The sequence below is a fragment of the Papilio xuthus genome, unplaced genomic scaffold (genome assembly GCF_000836235.2).
Source record: "Papilio xuthus unplaced genomic scaffold, Pxut_1.1 DF826923.1, whole genome shotgun sequence".
Classification (NCBI taxonomy): Eukaryota; Metazoa; Arthropoda; class Insecta; order Lepidoptera; family Papilionidae; genus Papilio; species Papilio xuthus.
Genome location: NW_013531726.1, coordinates 612,601 through 639,186, shown reverse-complemented (window position 1 = coordinate 639,186; position 26,586 = coordinate 612,601). Strand labels below are relative to the sequence as shown.

Here is a 26,586-nt window from a genome sequence, read left to right as displayed (position 1 = left end):
AAAAAAAACAAAAATGTTTTTCACTGTATTAAATGGCATTAAACATTTAAGTGCCATACTATAGAAAATAAACAACGGATGTAATCAAAGTCTCTGATGAAGTTTCTGTTTATCTGTTGAATTCATTTGTTCGAATTCAAACAAATGAATTCAACAGAGCGAAGCGTCGGGTGAAATAGTTTTGTAAACTATTTATTTTGTTGCGATTCGAATTGTTTTACTGTTTTTTTTATAAATGGATAAAATTATTTCTATTATGCGACTGTTTTTGAAACATACAAGTTTATTAAATATGTAACTATGTAACCAACTTAATAAATTTTGAAAAAAATTGACATTGACAGCTTGTGGCCAGGTCATAAAATTATTAAAATAAATGACAGCTTGTAGAAGACGTTCCGCGTTCCGTCTGTTCTATATGTCAGTGAACCTGTCACGAAACTCAACGTCAACAATCTTGAATTTCTTAAAGTGGTGTTTGAAAATTAAGAATTTCTGTTTATAAATGCTGCAAGTTTAGTATTGATATAAAAATGGCAAGTATTACGTCGTACAACAATGACAAAGTCGTCACAGGGGAAGTGGAATATCCTGCAAGTGATCCCGCATCGGGCGCATTCTTCCAACCAGATTATAAAAAGTATGTACTTTACTTATATCGAGATCTCCCATTATTTCCCTTTCTTTAAGCTAAATCTTCTTTAAGCTTTAATCTAAAATTCTGCTAAACTGTATAATGACTTTTGTATTTTAATTTTAATAAACAATAAACAATTTTATATTTTACAGAAATGAAGACCTGAAGCTAATGCTAGATGGTTCGAAGGATTCTTTGAAGTTAGAGGCAATGAAAAGAATAATAGGAATGATTGCTAAAGGAAGAGATGCTTCAGATCTGTATGTTTAATTTTATATTACATATTTATGTTTCAAATAAACACTAAGTTTGTAAACATTGTGAACACTTAACTCATAAATATACAAACATCCATACATCCATCCATCCAAATGCATTCGGATTTATAATATTAGTAAGATTTATTCTAACTTAAAAGATTGTATCATTTATTTAATTATAAAATCTTAAATAGTTTTCTGTTTCAATTTATAATGTTGATAAAAATTAGTTTTGTATTTGTAATTATTCACTCAAGTGTTTAAGAAATTCACAATGTATTTTTTTAGTTTTCCAGCAGTTGTTAAGAATGTAGTATCAAAGAACATAGAAGTAAAAAAGCTGGTGTATGTATATTTGGTGAGGTATGCTGAGGAGCAGCAGGATCTGGCTCTCTTATCTATCAGCACATTCCAACGGGCTTTGAAGGTAATTTTTATTAACTTATAGCTGTTGTCTCCGTCAGTATGGCATAAAAAATTGTAGCCTGTTTGTGGTTCTAGACTATGTTCTGACTAATCTTTGATGAATTTCAGTAAAATCTATGCATCTGTTCTGAAGATACCTTTTTACATTCATTCATCCATCCACTGAAACATTTGCATTTGTAATATTAGTAAGATAGCGGTCACCGGAGACTGATTAAGCGCAGGATTAAATAAAAGTTAATTAGCAGCCTATATGTTTCAGGCTATGTTCTACATTTATGCCAAATTTCAGGGAGATCCATGCTGGAGATACCTTGTAACAAACATCTATGCATCCATACCTTTATAATATTAGTGAGATTGACTAAATGTTTATGTTATATTTTAGGACCCCAATCAACTAATCAGAGCTAGTGCATTAAGAGTGCTATCTTCAATCCGTGTTACTATGATAGTGCCGATAGTGATGTTGGCAATAAGAGACTCCGCCAGTGACATGAGTCCTTATGTACGTAAGACTGCCGCACATGCTATACCAAAGTTGTACAGGTATGTTATTTTATAATATACCATCTTCACTTTAACTTTAAATCCTATGCAACTAAAGGAGTTACAATCTCTTAAGTGAGGGTTTCTGTGAACAAAATCCATGGTTAAACCAGAGATAATGACGGTAATATACAGAGATTTTGTTCTCGGAAACCCATGGTAAGAGATTTCTTAACAGACTTTTTATTTTTCTTATAAAACAAGTGTTTATTTCTAGTCTCGATCCAGAACAGAAAGAAGAATTAGTGGCAATTATTGACAAGCTATTGTCAGACAAAGCTCCCCTAGTAGTAGGGTCAGCTGCGATGGCCTTCTCCGAGGTCTGTGGTGACCGAGTCAGCCTTATACATAGGAGTTACAGGTTTCTATTTTAAAGTACTCAATAAACAAACAAACTTATTGATTTTATCAATGGTAGGCAATCATTTAGAATTGAAATATTAATTTTCTTAAAAATTTATCTTCAAATAGCTCTCACCGACGACTCTGTCTGCTCGGAATTAAAAACTTTATAAGTAGCCTATGTGTTCTTCCAGACTATTGTCTACCTCTATGTCAATTTTAGCGTCATCGATGCAGCTGTTCTGAAGAGATCTTCAAACAAACATCCATCCATCCATCTAAAGTTTCGCATTTATAATATTAGTATTTCCTTTTTTTTTTACTCTTTTCCATATTTCCAATAAATCTAGTTGCAGTAAATGGTTGAAGATCTTGGAGACAGATATAACATTTCAGGAAGCTGTGCTCTTTACTCGCGGATGTAGACGAGTGGGGTCAGCTGGCGCTGCTCAATGTGCTGACAGTCTACGCTAAGACATGCTTCCCAGACCCCAATGAAGAGGTATACAACACCTTACCTTTTTTATTGTACAAGGCTAACTAGTATTTATTTCTTTATGTACAGTCAGCTGCAGAAATGCCATTTACAAAGCTTCAGTAATTATACACTTTTGGTTTTAAAAATATGTATGAACGAATATGTTCCTATGCTTCTGTCTATTAGTATATGTTCGTGTGCATTGCTATCCGAAGACCTATACAAGTTACTAAAGTATTGTGTAATAGCTGTGGCCTGCGACTCCGTCCGCACGGAACTAAAATAAAACTTTGTAGCTTATGCTATGTTCTACATCTATGCAAAATTTCAGCCAAATGCAGCCATTCTGGAGATATAATACTTTGTAAGAAACATACCTACATACACCCATCCAAACATTCGCATTTATAATATTAGTAAGATGTTTACATATTTATACAGCTGACTGTACATCTCCTCCCTCGAATTAAATTTCACTGTCCATCATTTGGAGAACACTAAAATTGAATAAGATTTGCTGTTTTTTTCTAGAATTACTCGAGTGACGATTCAGCGGACAAGCCGTTCTATGACTCGGACAGTTCAGGCGGGGGTGGGGGCGGGGGCGGAGACGCCGGGGGCAGGTCCAGGTCGTCTCCCAGCGTGGAGCCCGACCTGCGCCTGCTGCTGCGCGCCGCTCGCCCGCTGCTGCAGAGCCGCAATGCCGGCGTTGTCATGGCGGTCGCACAGCTCATGTACCACTGCGCACCAGGTCTGTCGTATACACTAAATTGCCCTCCCAATTCACTTTCTAAGACTCGACTAGTAGAATACAAAATAAACAAATCCAAGATGGCCGCCATCACAAAATGTCGGAAACTTGAAAATAAATTATTTAAGTTTTTTTTTTCGTTTTTAATATAGCTCAAGAACTGCCGCCTGTGGCGAAAGCAATGATTCGTCTGTTGCGAGCACCCATTGAGGTGCAAAGTGTGGTGCTCAACTCCATAGCCGCACTCACAGTCACCAGACGGGTAAGATTTTGCTAAATTAGCGAAGTGACCAACCTATAAAATCTGCCATAAGTAGAATAGCTTCAGATGTGTTCATCATCATCAGTTCACTATACGTCCCCACCGAGGGGCTCGGAGCCTTCCCTAAGTTAAGGGTGATTAGACCATAGTCAACCACGCTGGCCGAGTGCGGGTTGACTTCACACATATCTTTCAATTTCTTCTCAGATATGTGCAGCATCACGATGTTTTTTCTTCATCGTAAGAACGTCGGATAAATGTACATATGTAAATGGTAAATGGAAAAACACATTGGTACATGGCGGGATTCGAACCCAGGACCTGCAGATTGCAAGTCAAGTGCTTGACCACTGAGCAATCGACGTCTCAGATGTGTTGCCCGCTTTAAATAAACAGAATAATAACGTACAGAAAATAAGATTTTTTCCCTATCTGTCCCCTCCTCTGTCAAATTTACTTCATAAGTGTGAAGATCAGTTATTTCTCTTTCCAGTCACTATTTGAACCGTTCCTCAAATCATTCTTCGTACGTAACTCGGATCCGACACACATAAAGCTTCTCAAGCTGGAAATATTGACCAACTTGGCGACGGAGGCGAGTGCGCCAGTGGTACTGCGCGAGTACCAGACCTATGTGTCCTCCAGTGACAAGACATTCGCTGGAGCGACCATACAGGCCATAGGCAGGCTGGCTGTCGCCATACATACGGAGACCGAGACATGTCTCAATGGACTGCTGCATTTGCTGTCCAGCAAAGATGGTGAGTGATCTAGGAATTTGTGTCAGGTCAGGTGAGATCTGACCCTCACAGATAGAGTTAGAGTGTAGTTATGTGGTCGCAGAGTGGGTGGTGTGCGAGGCGGTGGTGGTGGTGAAGCGCGTGGTGGGGGGCGGGGCCAGCTCTGCACGCGCCGCAGTCTCCCGCGCCGCCAAGCTGCTGCGCTCCGACAGGTATTTTACAAAAATAACTAAACAATTTAGTAACTCACAAAGATTATTATGGTGCATACAAAATATTGTATTTCGTGATGTGGATGTAGACTGGCGGCCAACGCCCGCGCTGCTGCTGTGTGGCTGGTGGCGGAGCACGGGGCGAAGCACCCTCGTGCTGCCGCCGTACTCGCCCACATGGCCTCCAACTTTGCTGACCAGGTCTGTATTTATTTATCTGCAGGAAAAAATAGCATCGAAACAACTGCTAGTAATATGTACAATGTATCCGTCTCTCTTACACTACACTGTTGTGATATCTTCCATCTCGCTCATGTAACGAATTTACTTACATATGACGCGACTTACCACCTCTTGTACACCAGGACGAGCTGGTGAAGCTGCAGCTGCTATCCCTAGCGGTGAAGCTATCCATAACGCAACCGGATACCGTGGCTATGTGCCGCTACGTGCTATCTCTGGCGCGGTATGACGCAAGCTATGACGTCAGAGATAGAGCGAGGTTGCTCCGTCGCTTTGTGGATCCTAGCCACGGCTCCCTGCTGCAGCAGTACGCGGCTGCCATCTTCTGTCCGGATAAACCTAAGCCCACTATTGAAAGCAGCTTTAAGGGTAACTTCCACTAATTTTATGTATTTTTGCTTTGTTTACTTGCATCTATTAATAACTAGCTGTCGCCCGCGATTTGGTCCATGCGGAATTAAAAAAAACTTATGAAATTGTCTATTTCTCTTTTAGTAAGATCCATACAGCCGTTCTGGAGATTCATCCATACATTTTCACTTATAACATTAGTAAGATTGATCGTTGACGATATGTTTTTCAGTATGTTTGTACAGTATAAAGTGACAACAATGTATATACAAACAGAGAGACAGCAGTACACTGTGGGCTCACTATCGCAGTACATCGGCAGTGCGGCCGCGGGGTACCGCCCCCTGCCCGCCGCACCCCGCACACCCCTCGCCGCGGAACTACGCGAGCCCGCACCACAACCTGCACCCGCACACGATGAACATGTAAGATGACTCTAAATATATACGATTAAGGTTCATTTTACAATGACTAGTACACAGCAGGCTGATTTGTACTCTATTGTTATACTTTTAAGGTTGCTTTTTCAGTTGTATACAATAAACAAATGTTATGGCAACTCTATGATAATAGAAATAAGGTTGATTTTGCAATGACTATTTCACAGCAGGCTGATTTCTACTCTATTTTTGTGTTGTTAAGGTTGATTTTTCAGTAGGATATGGTCAACATGTGCTGAGTTATGACAATAGGATTGATTAATACTTTATGGTGATAGGAATAAGGTTGATTTTACAATGGCTACTTTACAATAAGCTGAATTATACTCTATTGTTGTACTGTTAAGGTTGATTTTTCAGGATACAGTAAACATATATTTGGCAATAGAAATAAGATTGACTAGTACTCTATGATAATAGTAATAAGGTTTCTTTTTCAATGTCATAAAGCAAACAGGAATGAAGTACACGTAAAATAACCCTAAGTAAGAAGGTTGTCTTTGGTTTATGTTTTCTTTTTTTGTTTATTCAGCAGAAAAATAAGAAATTCTACTCAGAGCCAGAGAGCGATGGTTCAGGATTCTCATCATCTTCTGAATCTTCTAGCAGCACGGAAGATTCTTCTGATGAGTTAGTATAATTTTAATAGAACATACCGGTTTATCGTGGGTTTCTGAGATGAAAATTCTTGTTGAAAACATATTGTTACTTCTGTTTTATCGAAGATTTTTTTATGCAGAGAATTAAGTGTTAGAAACCAACAGTTAATTAGTTGTACGTACTAACGGTTGCACGCGACTCCGTCCGTGCGGAATTAAAAAAAATTGTAGCCTTCGTGTTCTTCCATCTGTGTTCTATATGTATGCCATATTTCATCCAAATCTGTTAAACTGTACAGAAGATACCTTCTAACATCCATCCATCCAAACAATTATAATATTAGTAAGATTTGAAATAATATAAATTTGTAGCTTTAATATGAATTATATAAAAAAATACTATTTAACCCGTTCAGTGCCATTGACTCAACTGACTAGTTAACTTTGATTTGATGATTTCATTGTGGCATGGAATGTGTTAAATAGTACGGAATAATGATTACAGCGAAGAAAGTAATCAAGAGGAGAAGAAACAAGAAAAACCAACTGAAACTAATAACTATAGGTAAATTTATTTTAATTTATTGTAAAAAATTGTTTTAATTTTTTTTTTTGGACTAAAGTAAATTAAAAAAAATAGTTAACTTAAGTATCCCTTTAATCTAGTCTTTCTTCTACCAGGTCTTCAAACTCTGGTACATCAGACAGCGAATCTGACAGTGAATCAGAAAGTTCCAGTGTCAAACAATCCGACAGTGTGTCTGAATCTGACGAGGAAACGAAGACCAAGTCTGCTGGAAAGGTGAACATAATTATCATCATCAGCTCTCTGTACATCAGTCAGTGATGAACAAGTGAACATGTTGATTGCATTGAATGCTGACAGATGGCGCTGACGTCGCGTAGTGCACTTGACTGCCGCAATGGCGCTAGTGTCGCCTTGATGGCTCATAATAATAATTATTATTATTTATTTAAACTAAAAACATATAAATATACTAGCTGTCGCCCGCGACTCCGTCCGCGTAGTAATAAAAACATAATTACTATGTGTTCTTCCAGACTATGTTCTATATGTATGACAAATTTTATCGAGATCCGTTCAGCTGTTCTGGAGATACATTCAAACATCCATCCATCCATCCATTTGCATTTATATTAGTAAGATGTTCGAGAATAAGGACACGTTCACACTTTTCAATATTTATTAGTAAATTTAATTATTAAAAAGTGATTTAAAAAACACCATTTTTTTTGTTTTTATCAAAGTTCTTTGTCTGTACTTTTAGGAATCAAAGGTAGAACCGTCACCACAGAAGACTAATGAGAAGTCGAACTTGGAGTTATTGCTGGAGCTGGACGAGGTGGCCAGCTCATTGCCCACCATGACGCCCACCTGTGGGGGATTCCTCTCCCCGCCCACTGCCACTGCACAGACTATAGGAGATGGTGAGATATTTATGAATTCATTTTACTATAACTATAAGCTAACAGTATCCCGCGACTCTGTTCGTGCTGTGTTCTTCCAGACTATTTTCCTATATGTTTGTCAAATTTTATAAAGATCCGTTGAACCGTTTAAGAGATATTTTTTAATAAACATCCATCCATACATTCAAACTTTGAGAAAACTTGCCTTTGTTTTAGATTATTTTTACTTAACCTATTAGGTAAGAAATTATTATTTTTTTAATTATTATATTATAATGGTTAATTGTTTTGGTGAAAGAAAATATCGTCTTTAAAAAAAAAACTGAAAATTTTGTGTTAAATTTTTTGCATGGAAAGTTTATTGTTTTTTAATTATTTTTTTCTAATTTTTTATAATTTTCTTTTCATAGAATTAAAAATATGCAAGTAACTTTTATTTTAGCTTACTAATCTTGGGTTGCCGAGATCAAAATCTCTTTAAATTTTATCGTCATCTGTCATTAACCTTAATATATATACCGATATGGCTGAAAATTGTTGAGGAGGTAGCTTAGAGCCAGGAGACAGACAAAGAATTTTTGCCTTTAAGAGCTGCTTTTAGATGGATGTGATGTGGATGGATGGATGGGTGGGCTACACTAATTAAGTTGTTTATATATCCGCGCGGACGGAGTCGCGGGCGACAGCTAGTGATATATATACAGATATTTTGCTCTCAGATACCAACAGTAAATACTTAGTACGTTATTTGAGTTGGCACGTGAAAACTAAGCGTGCTCATACAACTGATGTGCCAATTAACAGACGCCATAACTCCGGTGGGTCCGAGCGTGGTGCCGACCAGTAGTGCTGAGCTGTTATCTCGTGTGGTGTGCTCCGGGCTGGGGGCCAGGAGACGCTGGACTCGAGCTCCACATCTCTTCTCACACAAAATGTGTTCACTTGAAATTATATTTACAAATCATAATAATACTGAAGTAAATAATATCAGGATTAATAAAAAGGTAATGATTTTATATCTTATTTTCTAAGCGATAAGGATTAAATTTGTCTGACTCGAATGTAAACCAATATGTTATTAGTTTCATTTGATTTATAATTTGTAAATCCATGGCTCCTATGTAAAGTGTAGTAAGTTTAAAACACAAATTTTGTTTGATGACAAAACTTTTAATATTAATACGATAATTAAAACCAAAATCAATATTTTTTAAATCTATCTATCTACTCAGCAATGAGACGCCCACTGCTGGGCATAGTCCTCCCCCAAAGATTTTTTAAATGTTACTTTTAAATTGAAGCGCCAATAACTTAATATTTAAGGGTATAGATTACCGATTACTTGGTCGAGAGTTCGAATCCATTCAACTATTCTCGTAAACCATATCCTATCACAAGCCTTGAACTTAATTAGAATGAAAAAAAAATAGTAAAAAATTACTTATATTTTCATGAAAAAAAATATTAATTTAAAAAAAACATAAAATTGTGACTTACGTCACTTCACATAGGAGCCATCGGGAATTGTTTGTATACATTTGTTTCAGACTCTAACAGGTAGTAGAGCTATCCATGAGTTCGCGAGCATCACATCCCTGCCTCCTGGAGCATCAGCCACCACCACCCTGGGCGTGGACTTCGCAGACTCCATACAACCCATTGAGTTCACCATCATCAGCTCATTGGGTAAAAAGACCTTTTTCATATTTACACGAAATTAGAAACGTTAACACAAAGTATATTTGCTACAAAACGAAGCTGGGAACTTCAAAAATGTATAGAATAGAAAGTTGTCTTCGACAAATCACATGTTTTGGTGCTTCGGTGGCTCAGAGGTTATTTGTAATCTGCAGATCCTGGGTTCGAATCCCGTCGTGTAACAATGTGTTGATTTCCGATTTACATATGTACATTTATCCTATGTTCTTACGGTAAAGGAAAACATCTGAGAAGAAATTCAAAGATATGTGTGAATTCCCAGGAGAAAATATCAGGGAAGTAGGAGGGCTGTATTATTTGTTTTTTTTTTTTGTTTTCAACTAGCACACTCGTAACTTTGTGAAGAATTTGAAAATGTATTACCCTAGGCTCTCGGGAGTTATCCATCCATCTATACGTTCGTATTTATAATAGATGTGATGAATGATTCGTATTTATATAAGATGTATGTAAAAGGCGAGGTGCCGGTATCGATAACTCCGCCTGTGGGTGAGCTGGTGCGCGCCGTCACCATGACAACGGCGCGCTGGGACACAGAGCACAAGCGACTGCGCGGCATGACCGAGGTAACATAACATTTCCACTAAGTCTCCCGGAGACCTCATTTACTCCTCTTCCCCTTCCCAACCTCTTCTTATAAGGAAAGGATGGGAAGTGGAAGTGGACTTTCCGGATAAGAGGATGCACGGAAAGGGAAAATATTTCCTTTCTGTGCATCCTCTCCTCCGTCGATGAAAGGTAGGCAACGCATATGCAATTGCGTATGTCTATGGACAACTGTCACTTCGCTATTTAAGCGATTTCTATTTATATATATTTCTAATAAGCAAATAATCGCACCACTAACAGTCACCTTTACAAATAGTAACGGACGCAACGCACGAACGACACGCAACGGATTTTACTTTGTTTTATACACTAGCTGTCGCCCGCGACTCCGTCCGTGCGATATTAAAAACATAATTAGTAGCCTCTGTGTTCTTCCAGACTATGTTCTACATCTATGACAAATTTCAACAAGATTCGTTCAGCCGTACTTCATATACCTTCAAACCATTCCATACATCCAAACATTTGCATTTATAATATTAGTAAGATAGTCCTGCGTCCATCATCCGCGTCGTCCGCATCGAATGGCAAAGCAAATCCGTTTAATCCGTGCGTACGGTGCGTCCGATGCGTATGATAACTATTTGTTTTATTTATTTGATTGTATTATTTCAGTGTGACAAGAAAACGGTAAAGTTAAATGACGAAGCGGCCATTTGTAAACGCGTTTTCGAGACAGCTAATGTTGCTGCCATCACTTCTACTGGAGATTTGTTGAGGCAAGTACATTAAACACTATAGTAACACTTTTATATTTATTAAATCACTCTTTAATAACATAAACATAATTAACTTTTGTAATTTGCCATTAAACTTTATCAAATAATTTCTTATAAAATGAAAATAACCAGTGGGCTAAAGAATGAAGGATACAAAAACTTCTCGAGATATTTTACGTCTTTATTAACTTTATACAGCTTTTGTCCGCAACTCCGTCCGCGTGGAATTATAAATAAAACTTAATAAGTAACCTATGTGTTCTTCCAGATTATGTTCTACATATTTGCAAAATTTCATCTAGATCCAGTCAGTCGTTTTGGAGATATCTTTAAAAAAACATCCATCCATCTAAACATTCGCATTTATAATATTAGTAAGATTAAAATCGCGACAAAGATAATTTTCTAAGTCTATTATTTTTATCCATAGATTCGCAGGTCGTATGATGTCATCTCAAGAGCTGGTGCTGATCTCCGTGCGGCAGGAGGAGGAGGGCAGCCTGGTGACAGCAAACTGCGCCAACATGGCCATCGCTTCCTTACTCGCTAATGAAGTCGCTAATGCACTTAAATCTTTGTAAAAATTCACTTAATTTGTAAAATAAAGCCTCTTGTACACAAAACAACATAAATCGTCGAAACTAATGTTGTGTTGCGGGCACTTTAAATCAAAAGATATGTAATTGGCTGACAGCTTACAATTTGCCTAGGTAAATTACAAATAAGCGGCATTTACTATCGATAGGTGATTTGACCTTTGTATTTTAATCTCCCTTATCTACGTATATAAAATCAATTGGTGTTCGTTAGTCTCGCTAAAACTGGAGAACTGCTGAACGGAATTATCTTATCCTGGTCTTGAAATGTTCGTGGATACCTAGGGAAGGTTTAAAAGGTGAGAAAAAAAATTTAATTTGCCGGGAAACTAATTAAGATATTTTATCCACGCGGACGGAGTCGCGGGCGACAGTTAGTAATTGTTATAAAAGAAGAAATAACTTATTATCAATCCAGTCTGTACAGTCATAGTGACTACAAGTCAACTGTATATTTGCTCGGCCATCTTGCAAATTGCAACGACATTTTTTACGATGACCTTGAGAAACTGAGCGACTAGTATTGCCGATGATAGAAATGTCGGCGACAAGCTATGAATCTCTATGACTTTATATTACGTAAGTCGCTTAGTGACTAAAATCGCCGGTTTTCAAAGATTTTTCTTGCATTGTGTACGAAGGGCGAAGCGGGAAGAAATTTCATTAATTGCTTACTGAGTAAGACCCTAAGTGTTCGATTAAAGTAATGGGTTCGAAAATTGTTAGCGTAAGTAAAGCTTAGTCGGATTGATTATAAAAAATATTAAATTACATACAAATTATTTTCACTTTATAATTTTAAATTCATTATTAGGTATAAATAAGTTTACGATATACTCAAAATATTTTTATTCTATAAATAAAAATTTATCTTCCAATTTGATTTTACAAACTTTTATTTAGTTTAAAATCCAAATCTTTCGAATTAAAAAATCACATCCTGTTTACTAATTAGTATGACATGACAATGACAAAAGTATGACATGGTACTCTGATGATGGAGCTGGAAGGTCGTCATAGGAACTTCGCTATGAAAAGAAACCTGATCGAGTTTGAGCTCGTTTGAATCGTCTTTAACTTTCTATTTAGTTCTTTACGATAATTATAAAGAACATAATAAAAGCTAGTTTTTAATTTATTTTTCCATTTAATTCTTGTTACGTTTATAATACTAGTACCTGTTCGACTCAAAATTAAAAAAAAAACACTTAATTAGTAGCCTATGTGTATTCCAAATTTCAACTAAATCCATGCAGCCTTTCTAGTGATACCTTCAATCTAACATCCATCCATCTAAATCAGTGGTTTCCAAACTTATTTTGTCTGCTGCCCACTTTGAGAATAAATATTTTATAACTTCTAATTATACTCATTGTGACCTATATATGTATATTAACGGAGAATTGTAAAGGAAACTTTTACTATAACCCGCAACTTGAGACCTGCAGCGCCCACAAGGGGGCGTTATCGCACACTTTGGGAAAGACTGGTCTAAACTTTCCACGTAAAAAATAAAACACAGAAATATAGGATATATGTAATCTTATACATTTATTAAAAATAACGAGACGGAAAGTTTAAGTTATAATTACCTTAAAATCTATTTCTTAATACAAATAATATTAGTATATTTATAATATAGTGAAGGAAGACAGACAAACAATATGTCCTTTATTTCAATATAAATAAAACTTAGTTAAAATACAATGTCTTATTTCTTAATAATAATCCAAAATGGATTTACACGAGCAAACCTTTCATACAATTATAATACACAAAAATATACTCAAGAAACATGTTTATAGTATTAAAACGGAGACCACAACATGTTTAGACAATGCCAAAAAGTGACAAACATTCAAAACTAACATAGTCCAAAAAATGGATGTACAAGAAATTATGGAAAATCCAAATTTTATAATATTTATATTAATTTAGCTGGCAACACTAATAGGCACATTTTATTGCTTCATCATCAGCTCACTATATGTCTTCACTGAGGGTTTCAGAGCCTACACTATGTCAGACCAGGCCATTGTCAATCATAGCCCAGTGCGGGTTGACTTCACATATCTTTGAAATTTCTTCTCAGTTATGTACAGCATCACGATGTTTTCCTTCACCGTAACGATCGGATAAATGTACATATGTAAATAGAAAAACACATTGGTACTTGTCGGGATTTGAACCCAAGAGCCGCAGATTACAAGTCAAGTGATTTAACCACTGAGCCACCGACGCTCTTTATTATATTGCTTTAGAGATCCCAATTATCACCCAAACTTACATAATTATTCAATTATTTCTATCAATACTTAGAAAGTAAAAGTTTACAAAATACAACTTCCTAAGAAACTAATATTGAGTAATTTTAGCTCTGAACAATTAGGTAAATACCGAATTTATTGAGTATTTAATTATTTTCTTTTTCTATAATAAACAGGCAAACGGCCACTTAAATTCGCCAAAACAGCGAAGTAACGATTGCCCATATACATCTGATTTGTTAATACACAGACAAGTTTCCCTTCCTATAGGTCCCTTCTTCTGCCAAATCCAACCTCTCTTCCCATCACTTAATTATAAGATTAGGGTTGAGAGGTGAAGAGGACAAAATTTAAGCTGCCGGCACACAATTATCAGACAAAGCACAGGATTGCTTCTAATGAATTTTTCTCAAATATTACAAACTGAACTCAGCGCAATAATTGTACAAATTTCTATATTCCTGCCTACCTTGTAACACCTAATGTTGTGGATAGTGTCCCCATCCAGGAGCCATACCAAAACTGTATGTGGGGTTATTCATCACAATCCTCGGCCGCTTACTCGGATCATCATGTTGCATTTGTGGCTGCATCATTTGAGGATGTGGCATCACTGGAGGCATAGTTTCCACCACCACTTTATCCTTCTTCTGTCTCTTTTTAGGACCATTGTTACAAGATTCAGGCGCTATACGACGTTCATTCCATAATCTATCGAGTAACATAGTACGAGCTTGCACTCCGATTGGATCTTCAACACGTTTTCTCGATATTGGTGTGTTCGCAACTTTCTGTTTCATCGCTTCTAGTCTTTCTTCAGCTGGTGTCATCGGGACAACTGGAAGACCTCTTCTATTTGCAATATTATGGAGAACACAACAAGCTACAATCAACTTTGTGACAGTTTGTGGGTCAAATTGTTTGTTACATGTTGCTTGAAGACATTTCCATCTTGATTTTAAATGTTTTATTGTGTCTGTAACAACTTGTTGTGTCTGACTGTGCATGTTTGTGTAATACTTCTCCGGAGATACGGGGGATTTTTTTGTTATCTTGGGGATCGGTGTCATAAGATATGGCTTCTGAGAGTAATGAGCACTACCTGTAAATATAACGTTCAAACATTTAAACTAACAGAATCAATTATAAATCATATTCTACAATAAAACAAAATTAATAAAATATCGGTTAAAAAAATATTAAAAAATAGCTATCGCCCGCAACACCCGCAAGAAGATAAAACAAAACATAGTCTATGCATTCTTCCAAATCTACATCTATGCCAAATTTCAGCGAGATCCATGTATCCTGGAGATGCAAACATCCATCCATCCAAACATTCACATTTATAATATTAAAAAATATTTACCAACAAGCCAGCACTGTTCTCCGGAGTTATTCAAGCTCTCCAGATCTATCCTGACGGCATGTTGGTTTAAGATGGCATCATGTGAATATGACCCACCAAGTTTACCTTCTACACTTATAATGTTTAAATCACTATCACAGATCTGCAAAAGAAAAATAATATTAGTCTTTTATATATAAACTAGCTCCATCCGCAAGGAAATATATGTGTTTTTCCAGACTTTATGTCAAATTTCATTGACATCCATTGATCTATTCCAGAGATACCTTCTAACAAACATCCATGCATCTAGACATTCACATTTATTATATTAGTAAGATAAAGGGCTATATTTTTTTCTAAACTTGTACTTACAATCTGAACTTTCTTGGAATGGAATGATTTATTGAAATGCCTCTTATGGTCTTCCTCGGGGCGGGAGATGGGTACATGTGTACAGTCTATGCACCCAACCACATTTGGCATGCCATACTTCATGTAGAAACTAGAATAAACATAAAACTATGCTCTTAAATGTAAGCTTAACAAGTAATATATATTATGTCCGCCTCCAGGCTCTAATCTACCTCCTCACCAATTTTCAACCATATTGGTAAAGCCATTCTTCAGTTATAAATAGTGTAACTAACACATCTTTTTTTTTATATATATATAAAATAACAAAAATCTGTTAATAATTTACTAAAAAAATAATAATCAGCTTTTGATGAGTAATATAAAAGTTAAAAAAGATTAAACCAATTAAAGCTTTTAACAAATAGGAATAACTGTGATTTAAAATATACAACTGTCATTACCTGGTCTTGATAATATCTCTCTCATTCCTTAAATGTGGGAAATGTATGTATTTCTTTACAATGGATGGATGGTTCATAGCCTCGGTGACTTGCATTACTGCTGTAGACACAAAGTACTGTGTGATACTGGGGTCCGTCTTCCCAGCTAGTGACTTCTGGTACTTCCCTGATGCAAAGAATGTTAGAGCTGCCATAACCTGATGATCGGAGATTAAAAAAATAACAATGTCACTTTTCATTTTTTTACCTATTTTTAAGACTTCATGAGACAATGCAACAGTAAAAAATGTTAAAATTCAATATCTAAATTTATAAAGTAAATAATTTTTTTTTAACTCAAATTTCAAAAATAAATTAAATTTCGCTTCTTATTTATTATATTATTTTTATCTATTTGTGTAGTTAACTTTTGTTTAATTAATTTAGTAACTCTGTAATTTTCGCCTTTTGAATCGTTAAATCTATATCATTTTATTTCAATATAGATATATTATATTATATTCCTAAAAACTTTTGAAATAAACAGAGCGTAAGTATACATACTTTACATTCAACAGAAAACTCAATAGATTTCGTGGAGTCCGGCATAACGGGTTTTAACTCCTCACAAAGTCCGCGCGCCAAATCTTTAGAGAGACGATAAGTTTCAATAAACGCGGGATCACTCAAATCAAACGGATCGACATCCTCTTTTGCCTTGGAAAGTTTTTTCTCTGGAGTTTTTGCTTTTTCCAAAGTGTTTGTCTCATGTTGTTTGTGTGTTTGCGACGAATCCCACTTCAGCAGTTCAAATATTTCCGGTTCATCATCAACTACTGATATGTATCCTTCTTCTGGCGGCTTATCAGCCATTTTTCGTTAAGTTTTTAAAGTTTTATTTATAAATTTAATTTTATTCTTTATTGAAACAAACGCAGCTTGGGCTTGGGTTGACAAAATTTGACATTTCTCTCAGTGTTGCAATTACAAGACAAACTCGCAACTCAAACATTCAAAATTGTTTTGAGAAAAAATCTATGCAATTTAAAGTTAACATACCTGTTGAAAATGTCTAATTACGATAACAAAAATTAAGAAAGATAAAGAATCAATGTATACCTCCCGAAAATCTCAAGTTAACCTTTTAGTCAACTTTTTTTCTGCTGGCAATAGTGCGGTCAAGAATAGAAAAGTTTTCTTTTTTAAAACTTCGGCTAGGTATAATAAGGTACTCCACCAGTCGGCTAGGCATCCAGAACTTATATTCGTTTCAGATTCTAAACCACGCATTTGAAACAAGGGTATGTATGCGTTTAGTGGTATTGCGCGTACCTTGTGATATTATTTATTTGTAAAAAACTGAGCCCCTTTGCAAACACCTTTCCTTACCGGAAGTCGTTAATGATCTCACTAGTATCGCCAGGAGTCAAATCCAAAATATATTAGTAAAAAAACTACTCACTGAATTTTCCTTTTTCACATTAATTTGAAAATAATGGTGTTCTTCGATTTTATTCCGCCCTAGACTAGTCGGTCGATGACACGAAAACATATTTCTACTGTAGTAGAGCCCGCAACAATATCTGTTAAAGGAATGGCCGGCTACCCCAGTCGACCGGTGAAGTACCGCGATCACATAAAAACACACGTAAAATGGTTTCGCGTTGAGTGTGTGTGCCGGAGGTCTAATTTTACGTTTCAGCCCCTTATCCATTCCCATCCTCTTCTTTTAATGAAGTGACGGGAAGAGGTGGTGGGTTTGGCAGAGAAAGGCACACATAAGAAGGGGAAATATTCTCTTTATGTGCGTACTCTCCTCTATCGATAAAAGGTAGGCAACGCTTCTGTAAATGCGGATGTCTAAGGGTCACTTCGCTAAATTCGGGAATACAAGTGGCCACTTACTCGTTTCCCACATTTTGTTAAAAAAAAACTTTCGTCAGTCCTGACGCAATAGTTAGCCTTGAAAAAGTATTCACAAATTTTTGTTTGCAATAAAATAAATGGACAGTTACTTCACAAGTGACAATATGGCTACCCTAAAAAATGAGTCAACAAACAAACATCCAAATATCTACATATTATATTATTATTTTAGTTTGACACGACGCGTGGTAGTGATAACACGTATGTACTCAATATGTAGTTAATTTTTACGTGAACAAAATCGTGCTGTGCTGTTTACTTTTTCACTTAACGGATAAATACATACGTAAAAAGGAATAACGTTCAGGTTTGGTTTAATTTATAAATAGATTGAGTCAGTGTTGTAAAATGGCCTGCAATTTACTAAATGGGAGCATAGGAGTGTAGGATGGGACGATGGAAACTTGTTAATAATATTAATTAAAACTAATTTGAATAATGTTTTCGTTAACTTACAGCCTGACGGTTTAATTAATAAAAAAGTTAAATAATAGAATTTACATTTTGTTTTTTTTTATAATATTATTTTAGTATTATTATTAAAATACTAGTATCTAGTGTCCGGTCCAAGTTAATTCTGCGATTACATGACAATAATACAAACTATAGTTTTTTTAATACTAAAAAATATATTAAGATTGACATTTTGCGTGGATTAAATCCGATAAATAGTTCTTAATATTATAATGTACCAACTAAAAGTTCAGCTTTATTGTACAACAAGATAACACACACCCGTAACCTAGACGGGTAGGCAGAGACCACAGACCTCCATTTGGCACGGCCCTGACACACCTCCCTCGCTTTTAATGTTCATATTACTAATACTACAAAAGCTAATATTATATTAGTCTTACCTCTTACTAATATTATAAATACGAATGTTTAAATAAATAGATGGATAGTTTAGATGTTTGTTTGAAGGTATCTCCAGAACGGCTGAACGGATCATAACACATAGGCTACTATACTGATTAGGTTTGATATAATTTCGCGTAGACGGAGTCACGGGCGACAGCTATTATATAAAACATAATATACATGGATATTATATAGAATGTATTACTAATATATAAAATTGGTTTTATCTAAATGGCAAAAAATATTGACTCCAATTTATATGTCGACAAGTTTGTCTTCAAGGCCTCTGCATCCTGCATGGTCGCACGTTGTACGAAGTGCAATCAACCTACAATACATTCACTGCATCCTTGCAAGGCTCAATTACAATCTGATTGATTTCAATAGTAGCTACAATGCGTTACAAATGAAATTGTTTACTTATGAACCCGACGTTGACACGTCGTCGCGTAGCTACGTAACTATCGGGAGAAAAATCTTACTAATATTATAAATGCGAAACTTTAGACACTACTAATGTATGTACAATCGAGGAATCTGGCGGTATTACAGTTTAAGTCGTTCACTTCATACACAACGAAATCGCGAATTAATAATCAATTAATGCAGCTTTACAAAATTATCCCGTCGTTTTCGTAACTAACGGCTATCTACTTGGTTATGTGTAGCATGGTTTTATTGATTTTCGGGAATTTTTCAATGTGGAACACCGCGGATTTGCCCAACTGTAAATTTTTTGCTTAATTTTAATTTTGTAGATAATATGTCTGCTGTTATTTTAGCTATTTTTAGATAAGGATTGTTATTTACATTGTATTGTTTTTCTCACAAATTAATATCTACAAATAGCTTTATATTTCTCTTTTCCAGTATATATTATTCGACACCTTTCCGAAGCTATGATATAAAATATCATAATGAATTAAAATGGACAGTAAAAATCTAGATGTGTCGACTGAAAATGAACACACAACAAACGCTTCAAGCGATTTGAATAAAATAAATTCATTAAAATCAGAAAATAAAAGAGAAATAGTTGCACATTACACAAAAGACGAGGAATCAGTGATGGTCGATAGAGTTACATTTGAAGGATTAGAAGATGATAGCATTTGTTCTGATGATATAAATAATAAGAAATTACCACAAATACCGGACGGTGGTTGGGGATGGGTGGTCGTAGTTGCTGCATTCTTAATCTCAGCCTGTGCTGACGGTCTGGCATTCTCCTTCGGTCTTCTCCACGAGGAATTTACTTCATACTTTGAAACTACACAATCGAAAACATCTTTAATAGGAAGCTTGTTTATAGCGACTCCCTTGCTTGCTGGACCGATTATGAGTGCGTTGGTAGATAGATATGGTTGTCGGACTATGACAATGATTGCTGGCTTACTTTCGACTATTGGATTCTTGTTAGCATCAGTTAGTAATTCCGTGGAAATGTTATGCTTGACGTTTGGGTTTCTGAGCGGTCTAGCAATGGGTATTTTATACGTAACTGCTGTTGTGGCCGTCGCATTTTGGTTTGATAAGAGAAGAAATCTAGCCGTTTCTCTCGCTTCTTGTGGGATCGGTTTCGGAACTTTAGTTTATTCTCCCTTAACACATTATTTACTGGAAGCTTATGATTGGAGGAATACTGTTGTTCTTCTAGCTGGTACTTTATTGAACATGTGTGTGTGTGGTGCGTTAATGAGAGATCCTGAATGGTTAACGATTAAGCAGGAAAGAGAAAGAAGACTGTCTAAGCCTAAGTCTGGTAGGTCGTCTAGTATCGGGTCTATGTCATCTAGATCTATAGGAGGTGAATCATTGTTTTTAACTCCTGAGGAATTGAAAGCGTTGTTGAAAAGTGGACAGAGTCCTGATTATATTTTAGCCACGCTCACTACAAGTATTGCGGAAGCACAGAAATTAGAAGAAACGACACAATTCAATGCTGAACAGTCTTATAAAAGAATACATTCTGATATACATCTACCAACTTTTATAGCGCAAAATGAAAAGGTACGTTTAAATTTAGGGAACGTACCCATACTACATGACCCGTTTAGGAGGGGAGGGGGAGTCTTTAAAACACTACGGTCAGTGACAGGAGCTGGGGATGCCTCAGGTTTTTGTCACGTAGTCGTTTGTTGTTCTTTTTCATAATATATAATTCATTAGTAATTTTAGTATGCATGCAGACTTATGCAATAAAGACGAGTATGAGGCAAATTATTTTTTTTTCGATTACCGCCTGTGAAATGATTGAAAATCAAAAATGAATTACTACGTAAAACTAAAAGGGGAGAGGGGTTTTGGCATATACTACGAATGGTCACCGAGGGGTGGAAGGGTTGAAAAAATTAAAAAAATAGGTAACGTAATATGGGTACGTTCCCTTATATATAAAATTCTCGTGTCACAATTTTCGTTCACATACTCCTCCGAAACGGCTTGAATGATTCTCATGAAATTTTGTGAGCATATTGAGTAGGTCTGAGAATCGGCCAACATCTATTTTTAATCCCGCGCAGACGGAGTCGCAGGCGACAGCTAGTTATATATATATATCTTAAAAAATGCATGCATGCAATTTGTAGCACTGTCATTTATTTCAATTTTTGATTGTAGGTCCCAGTAGAAGTAATAGAAAAATTAATGAGTAATAAAAGATTATATAACATAATACTACAAAACTATCCAGATTTAATTACAAGACGACGTTCTGAAGAGAATCTTAACATCGAAGTATCGGAGCTTGTTAAAAATGAACCGGCACAACTGCCAGTTTCTGTCACAATAAAAATGCCCAATAAAAACGAACTAGAAACAAATAAAGATGAGAAAAACAAAGAACGTAAAGAAAAGTGGAAGAATCAAAAAAGTATAGACAAAGATGTAAATATAGAGAATAGTGTTGATAAGAAAATCAAACCCAAATTACCAGTACAACAAACAAATTGGCTGACGAGACAAATTTCTATGGACCACCATTACTTAAGGGATATGCCTTTATACAGGAATACTATAATGCATAGAGGAGCTATGATGAACATTCCTAGATACAAGCTAAGAGCCTCGTCTCTGCCAGATATTTACAGGAATTCCATGTGGTCACTTGGCTCAGAATCAGACGATGGAATGGTAAGAACTTTCCTACTTCTAATTAACTCACTATAAAGTACAATTTGCTATCAAAACAATTATTTTATTTTATAGTGTTAGGAAGAATCCGACACAGTGTTGGTGTACTGGCGCAACACTAGCCTTAATATAATGTTGACGTTTATGTCCCCTCACTAATCATTCTGACACTTGCCTTTATAACGAAAGCACGTCATTCGCGCCAAAGGATTCTAACCAATAATGTCTAAAAATATAATAGATAACTATTTTAATATCTATATTTATTCAGAAGAATAGCTAAAATATAGTTCTATCAGATAAATTTTGATATGAACGATAATTCCGATTGAATTTATTTAAATCAAACATAATTTCTAGCAATTATGTTGTCCATAAAAAAAGAAAAAACATTATTGCCACACATAGAACAAAACATATCTCTCTCTCTCACACACACACACACAAAGGACAAATTTGATATTGTGTGGCAAAATGAAGCCAGCTAAGCGAACACCCTGTTGTCTCTTATATTTCAAAGCGAAAGACAGAGACGAAAATATATTTTTAAACAAGTATTTTGATAGGTAAGTATCCTAAAGGAAACTTTTGTGATTTCATTACAGAAATGGTATCAAAGACTTTGGCAGACAACGAAATCGACTTTCGACTTTAGAATGTTCACGGAGTTCCATTTCTTAATGTTTAACTTATCTTCTCTGATCCTCTCCGTGTGGTTCATAGTCCCTTACTTCTTTCTAAAGTCTTACATGACTTCTAGAAGTATGGCAGGTGGAGCTGAAATGATCAGTATCATTGGTATTGCAAGCAGCATTGGAATTGTAAGTATTTTTAATTTTATATAGCTTAATAGTATTCTTGTTTGAAATCTTGGTAAGTTGCACTGATGCCTGTGACTCAGTTTGCGCGGAATTAAAAAAAATAATTAGTAGTCTATGTCTGTCAGACTATATTGTACATGTATGCCAAATTTCATTAAGATTCGATTAGCCGTTCTTGAGATGTCTACAAACCAACATCCATCCATCTAAACACTCGTATTTATAATATAAGTAAATTGATAGATAGGTCCATTACTTGGAAATTACAGCTTTTACTTTGTTACGAATTAAACGCGTCTGTTAATATTATTGAAATGTTATCTATATTATTAGTTTGAATTTCTCTATAAAACTGTCAGCGACGAAATGGCGACAATCAAATAGGCACAAAATACCGTGTCCTATAACCTGTCAATTTATAGTGTGGTCAGTATTCTGATCTATGTATTGGAAATACTCTATGCAATTTCCTCTACACTTTATGGTAGGTTTATCTCGCACTATGATTCAGAATTCTCTCGAGAATCTTATCGTATATTTACTTAACACAATTATCTATATATATAAAAGAAAGTAGTGTTAGTTACACTATTTATAACTCGAGAACGACTTTACCGATATGGTTGAAAATTTGTGAGGAGGTAGCTTAGAGCCAGGAGACGGACATAGGATACTATTTAATTATTTTTTTTCGAATTTATGCCTTTAAGAGCTGCTTTTTATTTAACTTATCTGTATATTAAGTTTTTTTTATATATTCAAGCAGACGGAGTTGCGGGCGACAGCTAGTTATTGATGAAGTAGACTTGCTCGTTAATCTTTGTTATCTTTGCACTAGTTAATTGTTGTCGAAATACAATTTTACGGAGTATTCGAAAAAAAAAATAACATACTTGATAACCGCGAGTGTTTTCAGGTTGCTCTAGGCTGGGCAGGAGACCAACCTTGGATAAATGTCACCAAGACTTACGCCGTGTGTCTCATCATATGCGGCCTTTCCGTCAGTCTCTATCCCCTCTTCATCACCAACTACTGGGGCCTGGCCATCATCTCCGCGGTCTTTGGTCTATCCTTCGCTAGTTCCTACTCCTATACTCCTGCTATTCTAATGGAATTAATGCCTATAGACCACTTCACGGTTGCATATGGTCTGATACTTCTCAGTCAGGGGATCGGGCATTTAGTTGGACCTCCTATTGGTGGTACGTATTATTATCACTTCTAGCTGTCGCCCGCGACTTAACCTGCACGGAATTATTAAAAACCTTAATAGGTATGTGTTCTTCAAGATTATGTTCTATATCCGTGCCAAATTTCATCAAATTCCGTTGAACCGTTCCGGAGATTTTCGTGTGACCTTTTAACAAACAAACATCCATCCATCTAAACTTTCATCATCAGCTCACTATACGTCCCCACTGAGGGGCTCGGAGCCTATCCTAAGTTAAGGGTGATTAGGCCATAGTCAACGCTGGCCAAGTGCGGGTTGACTTCACACATATCTTTGAATTTATTCTCAGATATGTGCAGGTTGCATCACGATGTTTTCCTTCACCGTAAGAACGTCGGACAAATGTACATATGCAAAGCAGAAATCGAAAAACACATTGGTACATGGCGGGATTCGAACCCAGGACCTGCAGATTGCAAGTCAAGTGCTTGACCACTGAGCCACCGACGCTCTTAACGACGCTAAACTTTCGCATTTATAATATTAGTAAGATTTAGTACATAATAGTATAGTAGTATTAAACCTGTTACACACATTTAGTTATGACTGATCAGTGCGATTGAACTGAAGGTGTGTAGCCAGCTTTAGTAAGGACTATCGAAAGTCAGAGAGTGTCAAATTTTTATATATTTATTCATCTTTTATATATCATACAAACAAACTATCACGTTTATTTCAATATCAACAAAATAATCTTACATAACGAGTGTTATCATCTTAATAATTTTTTATGTTTGTCGTTATCAAATATAATATTCGATGAGAAGTTTTACGTACTCGTCATCCACACTAACCTTTGCAGTAACATCTCAAAGCAAACGTAGTATTTTGTACTTTTTAAATATTTGTTTTTAACTAATCCTTTCCATCTTTTAAGTTTCACAAGTATTCATCTGGAAATTAATATAATAGATTTTCAGTAAAATTAGCGTTTGCCCGCGACCGTCATCTCTACTAATAAGTAGTCTGTACTCGCGTGGATCAGCCACCTAACCTTCAAAGTCCCATTAAAATCAGTCCAACCGTCCTGGAGATCACCCGAAACAAAAGTGAACTTGCGAACAGACAGTTAGAAATATAAAAAGTCGTTTTTTCGTTATAAACAACGCAAATACATCATGTTCTTAATTTTTTTATATTTCATACTATTTTCTAGGTATGCTGTACGATTTGACAGGCAGTTGGGACCTGACATTTTACACGGGTGGTATCTGGCTTGTCATATCTGGTCTATGTGTGGGTGTCATACCGTACACGAAGGATTTACGCATGTGTGGCACTGCTCCGCTCTTCAAGGAAGCCGAGGAAGCGAGAAAGGAAGACGTTGATGTCTGAATTTATTATGAAAATAATATACAGTAATTGTTATTAAAATGTATTGTTTTATTTTTCTCAAGATTTGTGACGTCATAGTCATGGGAGGCTAACGATGTTATTTTTCAAACTTTGAATCTTTTTAGTTTGCTTAAAATTGCTTATGCAACTAGTAGATTTTAGGACAGACAGGTTACCGTTATAAAGCAAATATTGATTTGTCGTCGTCACAATAACTGATAGGAAATGCAAACAAGACGCGCCGCCACTTTATGTAATGACACATAAATAAAATTTGATTAATTTTGCGATGTTTTTGACATTGGCATTTAAAAGAAAGTTTTTAATATTTCTGTTATAAAACAAATTGATCATTTCATACTAATGTATCTAATGTTACATAAATAAATTATCATTAATTTAAATATTCGCAAACTTTAAATAAGGTTATGTGTCAAATCACTTGACAGATAACTTTTTTTTGCAGAAAATGACAAAGGTGAAAAGGAATGTAAATAAAACTAATATTGTTATCCAATGACAACTTTATTAAATAGAGAACAACAACGGGTTGGGTGAAGAAAGTTTTACGAATTGAGTCCAGATAGAATGTATACATAATTAAACCAATACATAACTTTTAAATGACACAAATAGTCTAATAAAAAATAGTTTAGTAATTAAAACAATTATTGATATGTTCTTTTACTTAAACAACACATTTTACTTAATGTTAATAATTATTTTAAAAAAAACTCTGGACTCAAGTGCATTGGAAAAGGATGGTAACATCGAAAACACATGGTAACATTAAAGTTGATGGATTAACATATATTGATATGATATTATAGAAAAAATAACATTTTTTTCTTTAATATAATTCTGAGAAGCACCTAAATTTAATTTATACCACGCGCAATGTAGATGGGATGGCACTTGTACAAGTTAAACCAAAATGATTTCGTTTCGTTATAAATCTTTTGTTTATATTTCGATTTCAATTAATAATATAAATTTACTTTTCTTCTTTGCTGACTTATGGACTGACTATCGCGGTAAGTTTGAGGTCCAAAAAATTGCATCCCATTTCAAATCGCGCGCAATTAATTTACAGTATGGATTTAAAATCATAGATTAAGGTCAATAATTGTACTATAATTGTCTCTAAAATTTAAATACATAACAGTATTGAGCTTTGTAAAGGTATATAATGTTCAACGAGAAATATATTTCTTGAGCTTTGTACAATATCTAAAAATGAGCATAGAGGTAGTTGAAAAGACAAGCGTATGCGATATTTTACGTAATTTTATGTGCTACAAATCTTATTCAATATTCATAAGAGTTTTACAAAGAAGCGTAATTCTTTAATTCTAAAAAAAAAAAACAATTAATTATAGTATACGCCACGAATCTTTAACGTTCTGAAGTTGGCAACGAGTAAATCATGACAAGTGGGCAAAAGTGAAATGTATTTCCGTCTCTATCGTTTCATGTACTCGGGTATGGTCGTCTCACTCACTCT

At 35.4% G+C, this 26,586-nt stretch overlaps 3 protein-coding genes across 5 annotated transcripts; 2 read left to right on the top strand and 1 right to left on the bottom strand.

The window, feature by feature from the left end:
- The first annotated feature begins 415 nt into the window (after nucleotides 1-415).
- rb (adaptor related protein complex 3 subunit ruby) lies at nucleotides 416-11,589 on the top strand. Of its 3 annotated transcripts, none has more exons than XM_013318658.1 (22): nucleotides 416-640; nucleotides 790-897; nucleotides 1,186-1,324; nucleotides 1,712-1,872; nucleotides 2,090-2,233; nucleotides 2,611-2,716; nucleotides 3,224-3,443; nucleotides 3,596-3,705; nucleotides 4,199-4,466; nucleotides 4,528-4,657; nucleotides 4,747-4,858; nucleotides 5,023-5,269; nucleotides 5,528-5,676; nucleotides 6,227-6,321; nucleotides 6,796-6,855; nucleotides 6,972-7,092; nucleotides 7,580-7,739; nucleotides 8,526-8,725; nucleotides 9,269-9,407; nucleotides 9,897-10,006; nucleotides 10,665-10,768; nucleotides 11,199-11,589. In XM_013318658.1, the coding sequence occupies exons 1-22, from the start codon at nucleotides 534-536 to the stop codon at nucleotides 11,347-11,349; spliced, it is 3,141 nt and encodes a 1,046-aa protein (XP_013174112.1). In that variant the 5' UTR covers nucleotides 416-533; the 3' UTR covers nucleotides 11,350-11,589. The 3 variants fall into 3 exon arrangements, with proteins under 3 accessions (XP_013174112.1, XP_013174113.1, XP_013174111.1); XM_013318659.1 differs by having other exon boundaries at nucleotides 4,549-4,657; nucleotides 6,224-6,321; nucleotides 11,199-11,588; XM_013318657.1 differs by having other exon boundaries at nucleotides 6,224-6,321; nucleotides 11,199-11,588.
- A 1,948-nt stretch (nucleotides 11,590-13,537) lies between these two features.
- LOC106122353 (putative nuclease HARBI1) lies at nucleotides 13,538-16,744 on the bottom strand. The gene is made up of 5 exons (XM_013318293.1): nucleotides 16,341-16,744; nucleotides 15,798-15,994; nucleotides 15,355-15,484; nucleotides 15,001-15,142; nucleotides 13,538-14,733 (listed from the first exon to the last, which is right to left on the bottom strand). Exons 1-5 carry the CDS (start codon nucleotides 16,647-16,649, stop codon nucleotides 14,111-14,113), a joined length of 1,401 nt encoding a protein of 466 aa, XP_013173747.1. The 5' UTR covers nucleotides 16,650-16,744; the 3' UTR covers nucleotides 13,538-14,110.
- A 1,145-nt stretch (nucleotides 16,745-17,889) lies between these two features.
- LOC106122635 (monocarboxylate transporter 14-like) lies at nucleotides 17,890-25,089 on the top strand. Its single transcript, XM_013318727.1, has 6 exons — nucleotides 17,890-18,009; nucleotides 19,434-20,573; nucleotides 21,183-21,695; nucleotides 22,301-22,516; nucleotides 23,433-23,718; nucleotides 24,904-25,089. The coding sequence occupies exons 2-6, from the start codon at nucleotides 19,491-19,493 to the stop codon at nucleotides 25,080-25,082; spliced, it is 2,277 nt and encodes a 758-aa protein (XP_013174181.1). The 5' UTR covers nucleotides 17,890-18,009; nucleotides 19,434-19,490; the 3' UTR covers nucleotides 25,083-25,089.
- Nucleotides 25,090-26,586: the final 1,497 nt, after the last annotated feature.

Excerpts from the sequence above, each read along its gene's own strand:
- LOC106122635 (XM_013318727.1), top strand. The coding sequence starts at position 19,491 with ATGGACAGTAAAAATCTAGATGTGTCGACTGAAAATGAACACACAACA. Across the intron at positions 20,574-21,182 it reads TTATAGCGCAAAATGAAAAG|GTCCCAGTAGAAGTAATAGA; the intron begins GTACGTTTAAAT and ends TTTTGATTGTAG. Across the intron at positions 23,719-24,903 it reads AGTTGGACCTCCTATTGGTG|GTATGCTGTACGATTTGACA; the intron begins GTACGTATTATT and ends ACTATTTTCTAG.
- LOC106122353 (XM_013318293.1), bottom strand. The coding sequence starts at position 16,649 with ATGGCTGATAAGCCGCCAGAAGAAGGATACATATCAGTAGTTGATGAT. Across the intron at positions 15,995-16,340 it reads AGTTTTCTGTTGAATGTAAA|GTTATGGCAGCTCTAACATT; the intron begins GTATGTATACTT and ends TCCGATCATCAG. Across the intron at positions 14,734-15,000 it reads AGAACAGTGCTGGCTTGTTG|GTAGTGCTCATTACTCTCAG; the intron begins GTAAATATTTTT and ends TTATATTTACAG.
- rb (XM_013318657.1), top strand. The coding sequence starts at position 534 with ATGGCAAGTATTACGTCGTACAACAATGACAAAGTCGTCACAGGGGAA. Across the intron at positions 4,467-4,527 it reads TTTGCTGTCCAGCAAAGATG|AGTGTAGTTATGTGGTCGCA; the intron begins GTGAGTGATCTA and ends AGATAGAGTTAG. Across the intron at positions 8,726-9,268 it reads ATATCAGGATTAATAAAAAG|ACTCTAACAGGTAGTAGAGC; the intron begins GTAATGATTTTA and ends CATTTGTTTCAG.